The sequence below is a fragment of the Camponotus vicinus genome, unplaced genomic scaffold (genome assembly GCF_025532165.1).
Source record: "Camponotus vicinus isolate PSW18456_S1 unplaced genomic scaffold, iyCamVici1.0 SCAF_12, whole genome shotgun sequence".
Classification (NCBI taxonomy): domain Eukaryota; kingdom Metazoa; phylum Arthropoda; class Insecta; order Hymenoptera; family Formicidae; genus Camponotus; species Camponotus vicinus.
Genome location: NW_028141948.1, coordinates 15809463 through 15829391, shown reverse-complemented (window position 1 = coordinate 15829391; position 19929 = coordinate 15809463). Strand labels below are relative to the sequence as shown.

The 19929-nt window shown below is 35.5% G+C and overlaps 4 protein-coding genes across 4 annotated transcripts; 3 read left to right on the top strand and 1 right to left on the bottom strand.

Annotated features, from left to right (window-relative positions):
* Positions 1–110: 110 nt before the first annotated feature.
* Positions 111–1858, top strand: Rpl8 (ribosomal protein L8). The gene is made up of 5 exons (XM_083085499.1): positions 111–195; positions 463–610; positions 868–1009; positions 1116–1429; positions 1626–1858. Exons 2-5 carry the CDS (start codon positions 473–475, stop codon positions 1803–1805), a joined length of 774 nt encoding a protein of 257 aa, XP_082941625.1. The 5' UTR covers positions 111–195; positions 463–472; the 3' UTR covers positions 1806–1858.
* An 841-nt stretch (positions 1859–2699) lies between these two features.
* Bel (ATP-dependent RNA helicase bel) lies at positions 2700–12238 on the top strand. The gene is made up of 8 exons (XM_083085477.1): positions 2700–3106; positions 3664–3733; positions 4034–4542; positions 4624–5096; positions 5169–5473; positions 5612–5911; positions 6008–6274; positions 6418–12238. Exons 1-8 carry the CDS (start codon positions 3062–3064, stop codon positions 6516–6518), a joined length of 2070 nt encoding a protein of 689 aa, XP_082941603.1. The 5' UTR covers positions 2700–3061; the 3' UTR covers positions 6519–12238.
* A 1195-nt stretch (positions 12239–13433) lies between these two features.
* P58ipk (dnaJ homolog subfamily C member P58IPK) lies at positions 13434–16348 on the top strand. The gene is made up of 6 exons (XM_083084003.1): positions 13434–13664; positions 13764–13874; positions 14001–14200; positions 14278–14603; positions 14705–15051; positions 15171–16348. Exons 1-6 carry the CDS (start codon positions 13619–13621, stop codon positions 15587–15589), a joined length of 1449 nt encoding a protein of 482 aa, XP_082940129.1. The 5' UTR covers positions 13434–13618; the 3' UTR covers positions 15590–16348.
* Positions 15871–19636, bottom strand: LOC145962722 (uncharacterized). The gene is made up of 7 exons (XM_083084002.1): positions 19454–19636; positions 18942–19180; positions 18575–18712; positions 17881–18248; positions 17327–17610; positions 17019–17266; positions 15871–16745 (listed from the first exon to the last, which is right to left on the bottom strand). Exons 2-7 carry the CDS (start codon positions 19164–19166, stop codon positions 16488–16490), a joined length of 1521 nt encoding a protein of 506 aa, XP_082940128.1. The 5' UTR covers positions 19167–19180; positions 19454–19636; the 3' UTR covers positions 15871–16487.
* Between the last annotated feature and the right edge of the window lie 293 nt (positions 19637–19929).

Below are 19929 nucleotides of genomic sequence, written 5' to 3'. Positions count from 1 at the left end.
CGCGTCAAGGATGCGTTCGGAAATTCTACCCGTGAGATAGAGCAGAATTTAGTCGACCAATCAGGACAAAGAAGTCTTGGTTTCGATTAAATCCAACGAATAGGATTTTTGAACACACCTCGAAGCACAATATCCCCCACCATGACCAGCTGACTTCCATTCTTGCCCTTCTCTATTTCATGTCGGCTCTTTTGGGTATGTGTAAGATTTCGCTAGCGCGGAATATCCACTTTAATTTACGCATATGAAACGGATCCGTTGAAGGAAATTAAAAATTATTATTAATTAATTCTCTCTGCTATCCGTATGCAAGATATTTTCGATATTTTCGCGAATCGCGGAATATTAGATTTGCATTTTGAGCGTCACTTTGAGGTTAACATACACCAGCAGGAATGCACAACGTGACGCGGTAATGTTGTTGTAACGAATATTATGCATGATACCGTGATTTCTTTTCAGATTTTGAGCCATGGGTCGAGTAATTCGTGCGCAGCGTAAAGGTGCGGGATCCGTCTTCCGATCCCACACCAAGAGGAGGAAGGGAGCACCAAAGCTTCGCTCTCTGGACTACTCTGAGAGGCATGGATTTATCAAAGGTGTCGTAAAGGTTTGTAACAACTTCTTATTCTGTTATGAAAAGAATTAGAGCAACTTTAATGGGATATGTTAAGTTTACTTTAACGTTGGACTTGGTTCAACTTGCTACAAATTATTCGACTTTATGTATTTATGATGATATTCGTATACTTACAACTGATTGATTAAATGACGTCAAATCAGAGGCTCTTTCTGAAGATATATTTTCTTGTATTTCAGAAATGTTCCTTCAATCGCATAGATACTTACTAAAATCTTTGTTATTAGGATATTATCCATGATCCTGGTCGTGGCGCACCATTAGCAGTGGTACATTTTCGTGACCCTTATAAGTTCAAGACACGTAAAGAATTATTCATTGCTCCAGAGGGAATGTACACTGGTCAATTTTTGTATTGTGGAAAGAAAGGTACAATAATTTTTATAACAAACAGTATTAAACAGAAATCTAAAATTAATGTTTTATCCTTTTACAGTATGATCATTACAACTCTTATACTTTTTGAATTTTTCAGCCAATCTTCAAATTGGAAACGTAATGCCAGTTGGTACTATGCCTGAAGGTACTATTGTCTGTAACTTAGAAGAGAAGACTGGCGATAGAGGTCGATTGGCCAGAGCTTCGGGGAATTATGCTACAGTGATAACCCATAATCCTGATACCAAGAAAACTAGAGTTAAGTTACCTTCTGGTGCAAAAAAGGTCATTCCCTCTAACAACAGAGCAATGGTTGGAATTGTTGCTGGTGGTGGACGTATAGATAAGCCTATATTGAAAGCTGGTAGAGCGTATCACAAGTACAAGGCAAAGAGGAATTGTTGGCCCAAGGTATGTTTTGTAATTTTGTTCTTTATTATACAATAAGAGTAAATTCTAATTTTTTGTAAATGATGGTAATTATGACATTTGAAACCTGAAGAATTTCATGTAGAAACTTTTTTGACTGAGCAAGATATAGACTCGTTTTTTATTCTTAATTTAAAGTTTGTATATTGTATCTGAGATATATTTTGAATATTTCTAGGTTCGTGGTGTTGCTATGAATCCTGTGGAACATCCTCATGGTGGTGGTAATCATCAACATATTGGTAAGGCATCTACTGTCAAACGTGGAACCAGCGCCGGTCGTAAGATCGGTCTTATTGCTGCTCGTCGTACTGGACGAATCAGAGGAGGCAAGACCGATACGAAGAAGGACGATTAGATATGAATTATTAATTTTTGTCACATATGTGTACAATAAAAAAAAGAAAAATATTTATAAAATGTATTTATATCGCACACTCGAAGAGAATTCGCAAATTCGTTTTGAAAAATGATTTGATGGCTAAATTGAAAACTAAAGATAAAAATGAAGAGTATTCGAAAAATTAAATTTTCCTATACCTAGATTTTTTTAACTGCATAGTTTTTTAAAATATGTGAAAAATTTCAATATTAATTTTACAATTATAATTTTGAATATGCAGGTACAATTGTGATGTAATTTTTATCTTGAATTAACTAAAAAAAAACATTTTGTGATATATATATGTTTAAAGTTAAATTTAGTAATTTAGTCTTTTCGTGGTTTGATTTTAATTATCATATTGTATATATAAACTTGATATGTTAAAAGGACTTGGATTTAAAGAAAGAAATTACAGGAACTGAATCTTTGATAATATGTATATTATATGAAATCTGATATATATTCATACTTGGATACATAAAGGGTAAATACTCAAATATACAGAGAAACCGTCTTTTTCGATGATGATACTTTTATCGCGAAAAAATTTCAATATTTTTATAATATTCATACATAAAAAAAAGTATCTCGATTACAGATTCTTAATTATAGCAATGAAAGCATCACCTTGCGCTTTTTAATTTTAAGATCGACAGAGATAATGTGTGCTAATTTATTAATTTTTCCTCTACTCATATGACAGTATGAATGATATATATATATTTTTTTAACGTAAATTTCCGAGTATATACATATATATTGAACAGGATAATAATATCGGGACACATTCCTTTGCAGATATTCCCCGTCTACTTGCTTTGATATCCGGCGGAAGCGCCACTATTCCCACGAATTTGCCACCATTTTGCTAGCTCGTGTCTCGGCCATTTTTGTTGCGTCGACGTCAGTGTGCGGCCAGGGGCCTCTCGCGCTCTCTTAGCAGTTTAGCAAGTTGTCTTCGGAATTTCACCCATTTCTCCGTATCGCGTGTATCGAGGGACTGATCGGACACTTGCCGTTCTTGGGTTAACCGACGTTAATTCGGCCGTCACGAAATTGTTGGCGAGCGTAAATCAAGCCCGCGAGACAACAAAGACATAGGCAGCGCGTTGGACGCGTCGGGAACTTTTTCGGGCTCAAGTGAGGCGTGTGTGTGTGTTAGAGAGGACGAGAGCTAAAAAGGCTTCAAGCGACAGAGCTGCGAAACCTACGCACCGAGGCAGAGTAATATGAGTAATGCAGCCAACCAGAATGGATCAGGTCTAGAGCAGCAGGTAAAGGACAGAGAAAGGAAACGTGTCGCTTGCGAGAAGCGATTTCCGCGAGTCCTCTTTCCTTCCTCTCTCTCTCTCTCTCTCTCTCTCCATTCTTTCCTTTCTCCGATTTTTCATATCTCCATGGCGTCCGCCTAACGCGAGCTCCGTTTTCTGCTCTCCGCGAAATTTCGCGAGCAAGATGTTAATTTTTCAAAAATTTACACGGAGAGAATCCCCTTCCCGATCGAAGAAACGACTCATCATCAACGGCCACGAGCACGATGGATGAGCCATCGTCATTCGGACAGATCGTGACGTACGTTGGCGGCGTATAATGGCGGCAAGCGAACGTTTCCAGGAACGGCATGCCGTGTGTCGTGACGTATTCGCGTCCTCTGTGTTTTTTCACGCGCGTTAATTCCCATGATTAGATCGCGCGCGGGTTATATATAAACGATCGGATTTTTTCACGAAGTAAATGAGTCATCGGTATTCGTGATAATGACTCCTTGCATATATTTTAACACTCGATATCTGCTGTAAAATATTTAACTCGAGTCTTTTTGTCTCTTCAGTTAGCTGGTCTGGACTTGCAGGGCTCCCAGGGTCGCTACGTTCCACCGCATCTTCGTCATAAAGCTGCAAGTTAGTATAAAAATTTGCTAAACATTTAATTTTTAAGTTAATTTAAATTAATGAGAGATTTTGTTCTCATTTTTATTATTAAATATATTATTTATTTTTTATTGCTCATGATACCTCATGATGGTAAAATGTTAAATGATAATTGAAGCATAATAAATTAATAAGTCGGAAAGAAATTGACAGAGCTGATAAGTATATTTTAGTCAGTGCACTGTCTGGGCTCTGAATTTATGAAATAAAAATGCTTCATCATTGCTATAGAATAAAAATGTTAAATATGTAAATTAATTGTTTTACCAGGTAATCCACCTTTGGATTTAAATTATTCTTCCAACTCAAGATCGTTTGGTGAGAGAGACAGAGGTGGAGATCGCGACCGAGAAAGGGACCGTGATCGAGATAGGGGTAGAGGCGGTTATCGAGATTCACGAAGTCCTCGCGACGTCGATTTCGCGAACTTTGGAAGCTTCGGCGGGCGCAGTAGGCGCAGTCAAGAAAATGGAAGGGATTTCAGATATTCCAATTCTGAGCGCGATCGACCAATTAGTGGTAATGATCGCTGGCAGGAGCCTAGTAGAAATGATCGCTGGCAAGAGACTAGAAATGACAGGATGGGTAGTAGCGGAAGATGGGAGGATAGAGGCAGCAGAGGCGGAAGAGGTGAGGTCGATTGGACGATTCCGACTGCCAGGGATGAACGATTGGAGGTGGAGCTATTTGGTACTGGCAATACTGGGATTAATTTTAGCAAATATGAGGATATCCCAGTTGAGGCTACCGGAGAAAACATACCACCACACATCACATCTGTGAGTATGGAGAATGCCTCTTGGTTCTTGAAAAAGTCACCTTTTTAAACAAGTTCTAATTTGACTGCTTCTTATTTTCAGTTTGATGAGGTTAAGCTGACAGAGATAATAAAGAACAGCATCGCCTTGGCAGGATATGACAAGCCTACACCAGTGCAGAAATACGCGATACCGATCATCATCGGACGCCGTGACGTGATGGCCTGCGCTCAAACGGGGTCCGGTAAAACAGCGGCCTTCCTAGTGCCAATATTGAATCAGATTTACGAGAGCGGGCCGCGATCGCCACCAGTACAGGCGAATTCCTCTGGTAGACGTAAACAGTATCCGTTGGGTCTAGTATTGGCTCCTACGAGGGAACTCGCTACGCAGATATACGATGAGGCGCGGAAGTTTGCATACCGATCGCGTATGCGTCCCGCAGTCGTATACGGCGGTTCCAACATAGTAGATCAAATGCGCGAATTAGATCGCGGTTGCCATTTACTTGTGGCGACGCCAGGACGTCTAGTGGATATGTTGGGACGCGGTAAAATCGGTTTACACAATTGCCGGTAAGACACTTGATAAGATAACGATCGACTTAAGGAGGACGATTAGATTTTTATTTGTCATTCTTATTTCAGATATTTAGTTCTGGACGAGGCAGATCGCATGCTGGACATGGGTTTCGAGCCGCAAATAAGACGTATTGTCCAAGAAGACAACATGCCGCCAACTGGAGAAAGACAAACTCTCATGTTCTCTGCTACTTTTCCAAAAGAGATTCAGATGTTGGCCAGAGATTTTCTTAGCAATTATATTTTCTTGGCCGTTGGTCGAGTGGGTTCGACCTCCGAAAATATCACGCAGAAGATTGTATGGGTGGAGGAACATGATAAACGTTCATACTTGCTTGATTTGCTACAAGCTAGCAACTTTTCGGACCCTTGTGAGTGGCCGTATTGAGTTACAATTTAAATTAATATGGAATTCTTTATTGTAAAGATTTATAATTGGTAAATTATATTCCATTATACTCTCTCTCTCTAAAAAAACAAATTAACATCATACTTTTATTGTCGTGCAGCTGCAGAGTCGCTTACTTTGGTATTTGTGGAAACAAAGAAAGGAGCCGACATGCTTGAAGAATATTTGGCCACAATGGGATATCCAGTCACTAGCATTCATGGCGACAGGACTCAGCGTGAACGAGAGGAAGCCTTGCGTCGCTTCCGTGCGGGTAAAGCACCGATTCTAGTTGCGACTGCAGTAGCGGCACGTGGTCTCGATATACCACATGTTAAACACGTCATCAATTTTGATTTGCCTGGCGATGTTGAGGAGTATGTTCATCGTATTGGTCGTACCGGTCGTATGGGCAATTTAGGTTTGTTTCTTTTTAAAATTAAATCTTGTAAGAGAGGATTATGGATTATCGAAAAATGGATAAACTATATATCACATCTTATGTTATGTAATTCAGGTTTGGCTACTTCGTTCTTCAATCACAAGAATCATAATCTGGTACGCGATTTGGTGTCTTTGCTTATTGAAGCCAATCAAGAACTTCCACCCTGGCTGGATGACATGTATACCGAAGCTAGGTATTCTGGAAGCTCATCTCGGCGTCCTGCTAACACCAAAGGAGGACGTTTCAGCGGCGGCGGTTTTGGTGCAAGAGATTATCGTCAACAACCCAGTTCTGGATCTGGCCGTAGTAACGGACCTTCAAGACCTGGCGGTTATGGAGGTAAATTAAAAAGTTATGATTAACGAAATATATTAAAAGTGAAATTAAATAATTGCAGTTTGCAAGAAACAATTATCAAGATGTTTGAAAATTTGAACAGATGTATTATTCTATATTTAAATGTATTTTTCACTTTGTTGTAGGTGGTTATTCAAGTTATGGAGGTAATTATAATTCATCGTACAATAATTCCACTAACAATGGCAATAGTGGCCCTGATTGGTGGGGAGGATGGGACAAGTAGACGATTATTTCCATCTCTATTTCTACTTCTATCATTATTATTATTATTACTCTACACGCAAATTCAATTATATGTAAGGAAAATACACGACATTATTACGTCTGACACTACAAGCACGTGTTTTGTGCGCGTTGTACATACGCGCAAAGTACAGACAGTTTATGTATAATATGTATTCACGTTTTTTGCTAACTGCCTGTGCACATCGATTTTTCGATGAAAAAGCAAAAAAAAAGAATACTTACAATACATATTTGTTTAAATTTCCACTATATTACATTTGTTTATGCGCGACATTGTGACAAATCCTGCGTGCAATTTAGTATTCGTGCCGGTAGATCACCGGGGAATATTTCGAACGTAAATGATCTCACCGTACAAAAATGCGAGTATCATAAATGGGATTTGTTCAACACTATTAGTTAGAGATCCATCCAACATTTCATTGCCGTGCGTGCTGAGAAACACATGTAGTATATAATCACTAACGAATCAAATCGATAAGTCGTTAATGCCTGTTCGAAGGTAATAACGATGTAACACATAGTAGGTGGTGAAACTTAGTAAAATTTTTTAGAACTCCTGTCGAGACTATATGGGGCTCATTGTAGCTTTATTATTTACATTTTTTTTCTTTTTTTCTCATAGCGGTGCAGTGGGCGTATCTTCGGTCTGTCAATGCTCGACACTGTTATCAAACGTTTTATAAAAATATAAACGCTTTTTATTGTCTTTGCTATCATAATGGCCAGTAGGAGAGTCGCGCAATTTTCTTCGAATGCATGACATAATTCTTTGGTTACATGTATGCACATTCATTAAATGCCTAGGATACGCCGAGTCACTGTCAACCATAGATTACATGACGATTCTTTATTATTATTTTTTTTCTTAATTTACTGTATAGTTCAGCGACGAATGGTACTTTGTTGTTTTGCCGTCCCCAGAGACAGATGTTGCGCCGGCAATATCATAAGTTTTAATTGAATAAGCCACGTGAATTTTTCGGGGATCGAGGGTTTCGATATCGGCGAAAAAAGCAACACACACAGGCTACGTCTTAAGATACCTTTAGAAATCTTACATTTTCGTTATAGTCTGATATATGTATACGCACTCTCTGTCGATTATAATTTAGTAAATTTCAAGACGCTTATGCAACATACAGCTGATAAAGTTATTTTCATAATTCTGGCCATTGCAGTGGAACCTCAATATGCACGGTTATATAATCAAACTTATGCAACGGGAGCATTTTCCAATTGTAAAAAATATGAGTTTTGTTTGTAGAAAGAAATAATAATTGTTTATATAAAATTTTTCTTTTTCCTAATCTATTATAATTACATTATTCTCTTTCAGATGTAGACATTGACAATGAGCATTAGATGATGACAAAATTTTCATTAAAGCTCCTGATTAGGTTTTATGATATATCGAGTTTATATTGAATTATGAAGAAACAAGAAATCATATAAGTTTTTTTTTCTTGTGAAATACATTAAGCAAATAAACTTTTTGAAATTTTTATCACTCATGCTCGATAATATAAATTAGTAAAATACGATATTTATTAATGCAAGATAAAAAAGAGTTTTTGTTTGTACATATAATTCATTCATACATTTGTTTTACATTTTCTTAAGTCTTTACGACGACTTAAGATTTAGTGAGCTATTTATTAATTCACGAATCAAAAAAAATTTTTAGCGTATTTACCAATCAATATTATAGAACACGAGTAATTGTTCTTTGATAATTCATAGTTCAATATAGCTGCAGCGAAAATACAAGAATCTTAATTAAAAATATTAGAGAAATATATGCAATATGGAGGTTTCACTGTAAAAGCGGCTATTTATGTATGTTTTAGTGGAAAGCAGGTATATATAACTATTTTATGTACCTGAACTGTCTTGAGTAGTTCTACAGATAGAACTGCATTGATCCTATATAGAACTATGCTTCGAATAGCATTTCTAAATGTAACAGAGACGTTGCCCTGCGAAATTGGTACGGCGCTTTACAAAAAATCTTAGTCTACAGTACACACACCGAGTGTGAATGTGTGAGAGTGCTCATGGAAGATAAATTATATTGAGATGGATTAAAAATACGGTTGCAGTTACAGAGAGACATTAAAACCTGCTATAAGAGCAGAGGAGAAGAGACGGTGGGCTCAACTTCATTAAATAAAAAGGAAAGAAAACAAACGAAAGCCCCTTGAATAAGGAGAGATATACGGGGCGCACTCATATTATTTTCTAGCTGTATTTATCAATATGATATACGCGCTATATATAAATACATACAACTAAAATAATTGAAAAAACGACTGTGATATTGAACGATCTTGTGACATTCAATTTCCACGCGAATTGATAAATGTGAACAATTAACGGAATAACAAAATGCATTAAATGTATTACATTAATCAGGTATTGAATGTCGGGAAGGTATTAGCTCAGTTTGAACTGAGAACGGAATATTAAGTCGTTAACAGTAACACACACAAGACAACGTGGCTGTTGTCCGATTAGGGGAGGGCTGAACGCTAGGCTCTTGCGGTCTTAAGGGACCTTCTTAGGGCATTGTTTCCGCTTAAAATAATGCGCATTATAACGGTATATAAGTGAGTTCGAGCTCGAGCGAAGTCATCACCGGCTGATAACGATGATGTTGGTAGGGCTTTATAGGATGTCGATATCGTTTCGTGCAAACGTCGGATTCTTATCTATCTACGCGAGAGGGGGATAGGGGGAAAAAAGTACAAATTCGATTTGCGTCACAACCGACAAGATTTTTAGACACACGTCATACTTATACCTGTTATATTACTAGATTTAATAGTGCAATCGCGTGCGTGAATCGTATGCCGTGTGATCGTGGACCAAGGTGTGTGAATGCCTCTTTTTACGAGAGGGATAATTATTTCATCTAAAATCATTCGAGGATAGCGTTTAACGAGGTAAAATATCGTTGGCTTTCGACCGCGGATGCGAGTGTTCTCAAATTTTTAATACGATTCGTCATCGAGGCTATTTGGTCAGCTCTCGGAGGCCCTGCCAAGAACATTAATAAGAGAGAATCCTTCGTGAACAGCGATACATCGATTTGACGACACTTCTTGTGTCGTCTCTTGCAGATATCTATTACGGCAATAATCTTTGTATGATTTATTAATCGACACATAGATTTTGCCATATACACGTGTATCATTTCTCAAGAAAAATTACATCGGTTCTGAGACTAGTATTACATACGCAAGCCTTTGCATCTCTTTTTTTTCTATTTTATTTCGTATTATTTTATAAAGTAACGAAAGAAGAAGGAAAGACATCAATGGTCGTTGGATTTTAATAAATTGTATCACGTACATGAAACGAGAGCAAAATTTCACGAAAATTTATAAACAGATGAAGATTATATGTGATGAAATTTAAATGTTATATGTAGATCTGATATAATTTTATAATTAATCCTTGGATGTATAAAAAAGATTTTTAACATCTTGCAGTCTTTTTATCTTTTCATGATGTTTATTTCTTCAGTTTAATCTTTTTTCCTTTTAAGTAATTTTTAGCGAGACTTGAAGCTAGCTTCTGCATTCAATTTAAATTAATTTGTAAATTACTTTCGCAAACATTTATTAGACCGTGCATCCAAGGGTTAAAATCCAATTGTACTACTGATGTATTAAGCATTCATGACGCATCGCGCGTTACATGTTTTAATCAATCTTATGCATTTCGAAACAATATATTTGGTTTGTAACTCACATGGTGGACAGAGAGTATGTAAAACAATATGTATACTTATAATTATATATACTTAAGACTATTTCCATTTGTTAATGTTTCCTATTTTTTTTAAGTGATAATCAATGATATTGATCACCGAGGTAGAAAAACTTTCGCTTTATATTTACATTATAAATCTTAGGATGCGTAGTGTGAAACTTAGGAAGTCATTGAACGTTCCTGCGAAATAGTCAAATGTCCACCGTGTAGTATCTATAATGACATATATGTATAAATTAAAAATATGGTACTATGATTTATATAACGTATTAGTATAGCGGAAGAGAGTAGAGAACGATGTAATAAGCGATTACTATTTATTGATCGATTTAGTATTTATTTTCGTTTACACGTCTTGAAAGGTAAACAGTAAATATCTTCTGTACTGTGTACTGTATTTTTCGTGTCATGTTTGGTCCTCTGAAGTATATCGGACGAGCAGCCTTAGGGAAAAAACACTATACGTATACATACAGAGAACGCGGAATAAGACGAATCCAGACGAAAGATTAATTTAAAAGAATATTTAAAAGAACAAAAGAGGAGAGGAGAGAGGAGAAAAGAAAGAGAAATAAAAAAAAGAGGGGCTATCGGTTTACGATGAATTAAAAAAGGAAAAAGAAAAGAAGGAAAGAAAGAGAAATAGCATTGACTGTGACTGCAATCATTACTGAGGGAAGGAAGAAAAAACTGCACGATCCGCAAGGAACACATTACACATTGTAAGCTGTATTATGTAATAATGCGATGCGTGCGAGATTATACATATTACGCCGCCGGCGAAAGCGGAGAAATTGTTCACGTGCGAGTATAGTCTTGTATTTTTTATTGTTTCACGCACGTACACGCACGCGCACGTGCGTGTACGTGTGTCGATGGTTCCGATTTCCAACGACACCCGTCGAAGGGAGGGATCGGATGCCTTACCCATCGGAATCCTTACCCTCTCTTCGGAGATAGCGATAAGAATGCGAATCTGGGGCATAATATGGGACGCGCGCGCGCGTTCTATAGTAGAGCAAAGTGGGATGGCAAAAGAAATGTCTTCTAACTTGTTCCGAATGTTTCAATTTGGGGTCGAGGATCGTCGTACGTGTCGGGGAGAGTACAAGGCAGGATACGAAAAAGATTACCGCATAATTCGTTGTGACTCATCGCGGCGGTACGTGCGATAAGAGCGATATATTACGAGAGCGAGAGAGAGATATATATATACAAAAAATGCACGAATACAATGTGCGAGATGTATAGTGAATCTGCGTGCGACGTTCCTCGCGCGTTATTTGCTTGTAACCGTAATGATACTGCTATATGTTTACTTCACTCGATGTCGAGCGAGAAAGAGTATCTTAACGGAACGGTAAATGTACCATTCTGTCGGTCTCTTATTTAGTAATTTACATACTTAGGTACGCGCTAAAAATCGAGGCGAAATCGAATATGCGAACAAAGATGAGAAATGTTCCGATGAACCGTTGTTCATGCACGTACGGTTCTATATAAATATATATATATATGAAAAACGCATTGGATAAATTAATAAAGTGTCTCAAGGAGAGAATTTGCGAAGGAGAGAAATTGATCAATGAAAAATAGATGAGGATCAATGTGTGTCGTACACTTATCGTTCATTAGCAATAAGTTATTGTGTGCGTCGCGAAGTGCGTGTACACATACTTCTTGCATGCGTAGGTACAATACAACGTATGCTCGTGAAGAATGATGTAGAGTGTCAATATTGTTACAAAATACCTCATACGGGACGATCACATATTAATTCGGTGTTCTTTCATTCGGTGAATTTTTCGTTTATTTATGTAGTAGTGTATATGAAGAGGAAGAGAGAGAGAGAGAGAGAAAAGAGCGAGAGTGAGACAGGAGACCTACAAAAATGAATATAATAAAGATCACAAAAGAAGATTAAGTGGAAAATCCTTGTTTTGTGCGTCCTTTCCTATCTATATAATATTCCGATATCTTTGTACATTAATAAACATAATTAAATTGATCGTCTTGTGCAATAAGTGGCAACTTATTGTGCAAAATTTAAAAAATGTATGTCAAAAATTAAGAAATTATATTAAAATTATAAAATTATATATAAAGTAGAGTAAGACAAATTTAGATTCATTCGTTCTTTAAAAATTTACATACTGTTTTTTTTTAGCTTGATTTTTTCACAAGCACCACAAGGCATTGAAATTCTGATTAAATAAAATCAAGATAAATGAGAGAAGAATATTTTCTTTATCTGTTTTATTTGTGGGAATTCCTGAAAAGTTGCTAATCATCTAAACATTTCGAAAAAACAACATTTATATAAATAGAATTGTGAAATAGCTTTAATAAAAAATCTAAATATCTAAAATATTTTAAGTATATTATTAAATATATTATTATATTTTAAATACATTAAATATATTTAAGTATATATATTAATATATTAAGTACATATATTAATATATAATATATTACATTTAAGTATATTTATAAATATATTATTAAATATATTTCAAATCTATTATTAAAAAAGATGCTATATATTAAAATGCATGTCATAAGATGCATGTATTCTTAATGAATGTGTATGCCTACAGCTATCTATAGCTTCATTATATGAAATTGTGTTCAATTTACAGTGGATACTCGTCGAGAAAAATTACATAATCAAGCAGAAGTCGTCTGTTAATTTCCGACGTTTATTTTTCCCGCGATACACTATCGCAAGATATCGAGCTTATCGGATTCGACCCAGTGATGGTAGGCCGGATGACTTTTTCGCGCATGCGCAGTAGTAATCACAGGAAAGCAACGGTGTATCAGATAGCGGATTATGGGCGCCAAAGTTTTGGCGGGCAACAGCATCTGAGTCGGTGATTTTTGTATCTTTTTCTTTTTCAGCTTAATTAAATTTTTGGTAATAATATATATGATAGTGTGCTGTTGGTCGCTCGTAAAAATTTTCTAAAAATTTTCCTTCAGAAATTTATTTAAGGGCGACCAGTGATACACCATTTGCTTCCACTAGATACTTCGTTAACGCCGCGTTCGCGGCGCATGCGCGAAAAAGTCACCCGGCCTACCATCACTGATTCGACCAGATTCGATTCGCGGTGGTGGGAGGAACACGATGCTCGTGTGACCAATCGCGTAAGACCACGACACAATGGCGGCGTGGCTGGACAGTTTTGTGTTGTCGAGTGGTTAGGTGTCATTAGGTTTCTTGTCGCGATCTCGGATTAATTTTCTCGTTTAGAAGGTTGCTTCGTTGCGCTCGGTGGATTAATTTTCCTCTCAGTCATGCACGGTCTCCTGATAGTGGTCCTGTTGGATTTAACCTTCGACTGTAGGTATTCCTAACCTTTCTCTAATAAATTTGAATAATTGAGCATATTATTCTGTGTCTTTCTGCCTATCTGCAATTGATAACGGCCGTTTTTTTTAGTGGTCGGAAGTGTTTCTCAATTGGAGATCGACAAGCATCTAGATTACGGCAGGGAATTCCTGGCAAAGGGCCAGTTGCAGGACGCACTATCGCATTATCATGCAGCTGTCGGTAAGTTGAATTATATATTGCAATTGCTTGATCTTCGAAGTGCATCACTAGACAAATTTAATTGACAACTCTTGTGCTAACGTAGAAGAAAAATAAAAAATTAAAAAATTAATAAATTTCTTTCAGAGGGAGATCCGACCAATTACCTGACATATTATAAGAGAGGAACAGTTTATTTAGCATTAGGTAAAGCCAAATTTGCCCTACTCGATCTTAATAAGGTTTTAGAACTGAAGGTAGACTTTACACCAGCAAGATTACAGCGTGGTAACATTTTACTGAAGCAAGCTCACTTTAATGAAGCTGAAATAGATTTTCAAGATGTCGTATGTTATTTTTTATATATACTCTATATATATCATAACCAGTATATAGTAATTTATCCCCATTTTTCTTATTCCAGCTATCTGTAGAACCAAATAATAGGGATGCCTTGTATGCCTTAGATAGGTTATACTCAGCTAGGGAAGATATGAAATTTATTAATACGCTGATATATAATGGCGATCATGCAGCAGCTGTACAGCAAATTACTCGAATCCTTGAAGTATGTCCATGGTCTTCTGACCTTAGAGAACAAAGAGCAGAGAGTCATCGCCACCTTGGAGATTATATGAGTGCTATATCTGATATACGGTCGACTACAAAATTACTGTCTGATAATACAGAAGGATTCTTCAAGCTCTCGACATGGTTGTATCGTCTCGGACAAGTTGAAGAGGCATTAAAGTGAGTACTTAGCCATCAATATATATATAAGTTAAGTAAAATACTGTTAAGTAAAATACTCGTTAAGTAAAATACTGTATTAAAATCTAACAAATATTCAGGGAGATTCGAGAATGTTTGAAACTTGATCCAGACCATAAGGAATGTTTCCCATTTTATAAGAAGATTAGAAAAATTCATAAATTCTTACAAGATGCAAGGACAGCACTAGAAAATACAAAGGATTATAATTCGTGTATCGACTTATCTAATCGTATATTAAAGGAAGAACCATATGAAAAGAACGTGCAATTTACAGCTTTTCATTATCTCTGCAAATGTTACACGGGAACCTCTAATACAACTTACGCGATCCGTAATTGCCAAGAAGCATTGGAAATTAAGAAGGAACCTGATCTGATTTGTGATAGTGCAGAAGCTTATCTCGCTGCAGAAATGTTCGATGATGGTAATCTACATCTTTTCCTTAGCCTATTTTATGATGAAACATATGCACAAGCTTTTCCATTTTATATGATTTTTGTATAATGTAATGAACAAACATCTTTTTTTCTGTCCTCTCTACAGCCATTAGAGAATATAAAAATGCCTTAGAGATAGAACCGAATATGCAGAGAGCCAAGCAAGGATTGCAAAAAGCGCAACAACGTCAAAAAATGTCAGAAAGCCGAGACTATTATAAAATTTTAGGCGTATCGAGAAACGCCAGCAAGCGAGATATCATTAAGGCATACCGGAAGCAAGCACAGAAGTGGCATCCTGATAATTTTCAGGAAGGCGAAGAGAAAAAACGTGCGCAGAAAAAGTTCATCGATATTGCCGCTGCCAAAGAAGTCCTTACGGACGAGGACAAGAGAGCGAAATTCGATCAGGGCGAGGATCCCTTAGATCCGGAGTCGGGTCGACACCAACAGGGCTTCAATCCCTTCCAGGAGTTCCATCACTTCCATGGTTCTCCCTTCCAATTTAAATTCCACTTTAATTAAACACATCCTAAGATCTTGTTGTAATAGAACAATTACTATTCTCGAATTTTAATATTCGTCGTTTTGAACGCGACGGTCTCTTTATTTCGTCCTAGCCCGAATTTCGTTTCGCTGTACCGTCGATGGAAATCGCGCGTGCTTAATCTGACAGACGAATTCGGGAGATTGCAGAAGAGCAAATCGATGAATCGTTAACCAAGACCAATGGCCATCTAGCGATACCGGCACATATCCCGGCACGCATTTAATAAGAGATGCAAAGGTAAACTTTAATCGCTCGCTAGTTTGTTTACTGCAAAAATTATAATACAGTACTCGTTCTACTAGTACATGCATACAGACTGAACGATAATTATAATATATTTCAATTCACACGTAAATATCCGTCGCGCATAATTTTATCATTGCACTATCGATCTTTATACTACTGTATGCTACTGATAAAATTGTGATTGTTCCACATATTACAGTACAAACATGATATGTACAGTGATCATCACTTGCTACTGATTGTTTCAGCAGCTATTCATTTTTAGCTTGGGAACATGCGACAATTAGATCGAATTCGAAAGATATTGCGCGTTTATCGAGTACGAATATATTAAATCGGTATTTATATTGTTATTACTTTCGCGTATCGTATTCGTACTCGGTAATGTTCACATAATGTGTAGCTGTGCGTATGAGTGTGAGTCAAAACTTTATGTAAATACTGTATTTCTGAGACATTTGTTTAAAAATATATTTGAATAATTTATATACCATTATAAGATATATATATGAAAAAGGCATTATTAGTATATATAAAGAAAGCATAAGCGCGCTCACTAAAATAAAACGTCAAATTTTGTATTGTTTGCTCAAGCGTCAAATTCTCTTTTTAGAGCTTTCTTTTTGACTATTTGCCTTTTCTTTTCATCAATCGCTCTTTCTGTTTTCTTAATTTCTTCTGTTTTTTAAATCGTTTTTGCAGATTCTTATATTTTCCTAATTGTTGCCTCACCATGTGACCCCTCCATATCGATTGGATAATAGTTGCAGCTCTATTTAGCTTTGCTTCTTCCTGCAATTTTTCTTCTTCTTCGATAAATTTTTGCCGCTCATCTATCAAAGTGCGCATTTCTTCCATCTCTAATTTTTGTTCTTCTATAAGACGCTATCGAGACAAATATAGATTCAAGAGTAACTTAAAAAAGTTATTTGAAAATATACTATCATTTATATAATTTCATATTTTTTATGCTATTTAATTTTAATTCTTTTTTTACTTTTCTTATTTTTTATTTTTATATTTTAATAATTATATTTGTTTTTACTTAATTATACTATATTATTTTTGACGCTTGGAAATAATTCTGATGTGTGAAATATGTTTTCCTATAGCTACTAGAAAATATTATTACTCTCTTATATTAATCTTCGAATGTACCTTTAATTCGTCGATTTCCTGCTGCCGTTCCACAATTTCCTCGTTATATCTCTTCGTCCACATAATTACCTGTTCTTCTTTCTCTTTGATATCCGCTTCTAAATAAGCATTCATTTCCGCTGATATAATTTGCTCCGCGTTATATTCCTTCGAGTAGTCGCTTAATTTGTTCAGCATATCTTTCTTTTGTAGATGCAATTTGAGTTCCTGCTGCTCTAGTCTGGCCTTCTCCCATTTTTCCGCATAGCCTGAGCACGATAATATCGATAAAGAAATATATTTGCACGTATGAAAATGATGTATCTTACCTAATTTTCCGCTGTTTACAAATATCGCGTGATCGACTTGCGCGTCGCTTTCCTGCGCGAGTTTTATTATATTTTCTCGGTCCTCTTCATTCGCCTTCTTGTTAGATTCCAATAGTTCTTGGAGTTCCTTAGCTTGGTTGAGCCAGATCTGGGCATTTGCTTCGAGATTACGTTCGCTTTCCTGCTTCTTTGCGATATTATCAATTTCCTTTTGCAAACTATCAAATCTGCCGTTGTTTTTTATGTCATGAAGAACTCTCTCAAGGACTTGATACACATAATTCCTAAATACAGATTCGTTAAAAATGCATGCAAATTAGAAAAGATTTGGTGTACATCTTCGACTTGAGAAGTTTTAATTCATACATTAGGAAGATACCGAAAAAAAATAGCATCTACATAAAAATATATATTTAAATATATATACATACATATACAAGCAAAAGTTTTATAAAGGAATATTTTGGAATATTTGGAATATCTTTTTTAATTTTTTTTAGAAATTGTCAAAAATAGAGTTTATATAATGACATATGCATTAGAGAAATGTGCACCTATCCCTCTGCATTTTTTCAGCCTCTGTAGGTACGATTGGCAGCAGACCCATTTCTTCCCTGAAGATCGTTCTAGGCTCGTCGGGCACTCCGTATGTCTCGTCGATCGTTTTAAACGTGTCGTCCCAGCGTGAATCCATTTTAGCCGGTATCATGAATCCTATTATGGCGAGCTGATCTAAACATTCCTCAAGGACACATGATATAGCGGCCGCTTCCAACGGAGTGAACGAGTCGATCGACGGAACTTCCATTTGCATACTTTGCACCCCGATATTCTCTGAATTTTCTACTCTCGGCAGCGTATCCACAAACGACTCCACAGATTCCGAAGGTGTCATTACAGGCGATTCAATCGGACGTAACGGCTGAATAACAGATGTTATTAACTTATGAGACGATTAAGTTATCTTTTTAGCAAATTATTTCTCATGAATTATTTTTTATTCCGAAACATTGCATATTATATGTGTATGTTATATGTGCATATTATATGTGTAGAATGACACGTTTGATATTAAGAAAAAAAAAATATTTTTTTATTTGAAATTATACGTTATACTTCAAAAAATATCAACATTAAAGTCAAAGTTTTTAATTTCTTCACAGAATATTTCATGGACTTTTGCCCGATAATTTAATATAATAATTTAATATTTAAATGATTCTTTAATGTGATTTTTATTCTTGTTACCTTATGATGTTCATTAGTTGTACCCAACGTAATCGGAAGATTCGGCAATAGAAATGTAGCAGGTCCACGATTGGTGATTATATTTCCATGCTCTTTCTGTTTTATCAATTCTTCACCTTGCAATCTTATTGAAGGAGTCTCAAAAAAGGAATTTTTTTCAGTCAGTTTTTTCGTATCTTCAAGTTCGATATTTTTCTAAATATACTTTGAGATTTATGAGTATAATTCTAAGTATAAAATTAATTTTTCGTTATGTATAATATACGAATAATTAAATTTTGATTATATATATATAATTTTATTTATATTGAATTTCTATTTATATTAATTCTATTTATATCTTACTGCGATATAACGTTAATCTTACTTTTTCGTCTTCTATTTTAGAGACGATTATTTTGTTCAAATTTTGCATGAATGTGTCGGCTGTTTGTTTCAGTGTTTTCTCAACAGCATGTCCATCTGTTGATGCATCATCGACGATGATTACATTTCTACGAGCTTGTTGAACTATTATAGACGATAATCTATCGAGCGCGATGTCTTTTTGAAATGCTTGTATATCTTGAGATACTTTCAGTTCATTTATCATTTTGTCGGATTATGCTAACATAACAGTTATATATATAATGTTATACATAAATTAATCAGTTATACGTAATATTAAACTATTTTTATGTACAATTTAAGAATTTATATATAAGTTTAAAAATTTAGATAATTTAAGAAGAAGAAAAAGAGAGAATCGATTAATACAATTTAAATATTATTCGTATCTGTGATATTACGATATTCACTGCTAATTAGTGTCTTAAAAATTATAATATTATGAATTAAAATAATTGTATCGTTGACAGAGATTTAATCTACGAACTTTACCGTTATTTTTTTGCCTCTTTTATTTTGTTTCATCAATTAGTATATCTGCCAAAAAAATACAAAGTGTGAGAACACAATATATTGGCACAGAAATCTTGGGTTTAATGTCTTCCCAAGTCATATTGTTATATTGAATTTTTGCTATTGTCAAGTTTGTAAATATTTGAAGCTGTATAGAGAGATAATCTCGAACAAAGAAAAATCTCGAACCATATGAATGCTATGAGGCAAAGATCATTCTATATTTATGCGTTATATACGGTTTTTCATATTTTGAAAATGAATATTATTGATGAAAAAAATGTTCTCTCTCTTTGCTTGTTGCGTGTATTAGGATCTCGTTAGCAGTATGAGAAAATAAAAGTATATTTGATAACAGTGATACATTTAATCTATAAATACATTAGATAAATATATTTATCATAGGAATCAGCAGTTTTTTCATTTAATAATGACTAAAATGTTTGAACGCAACG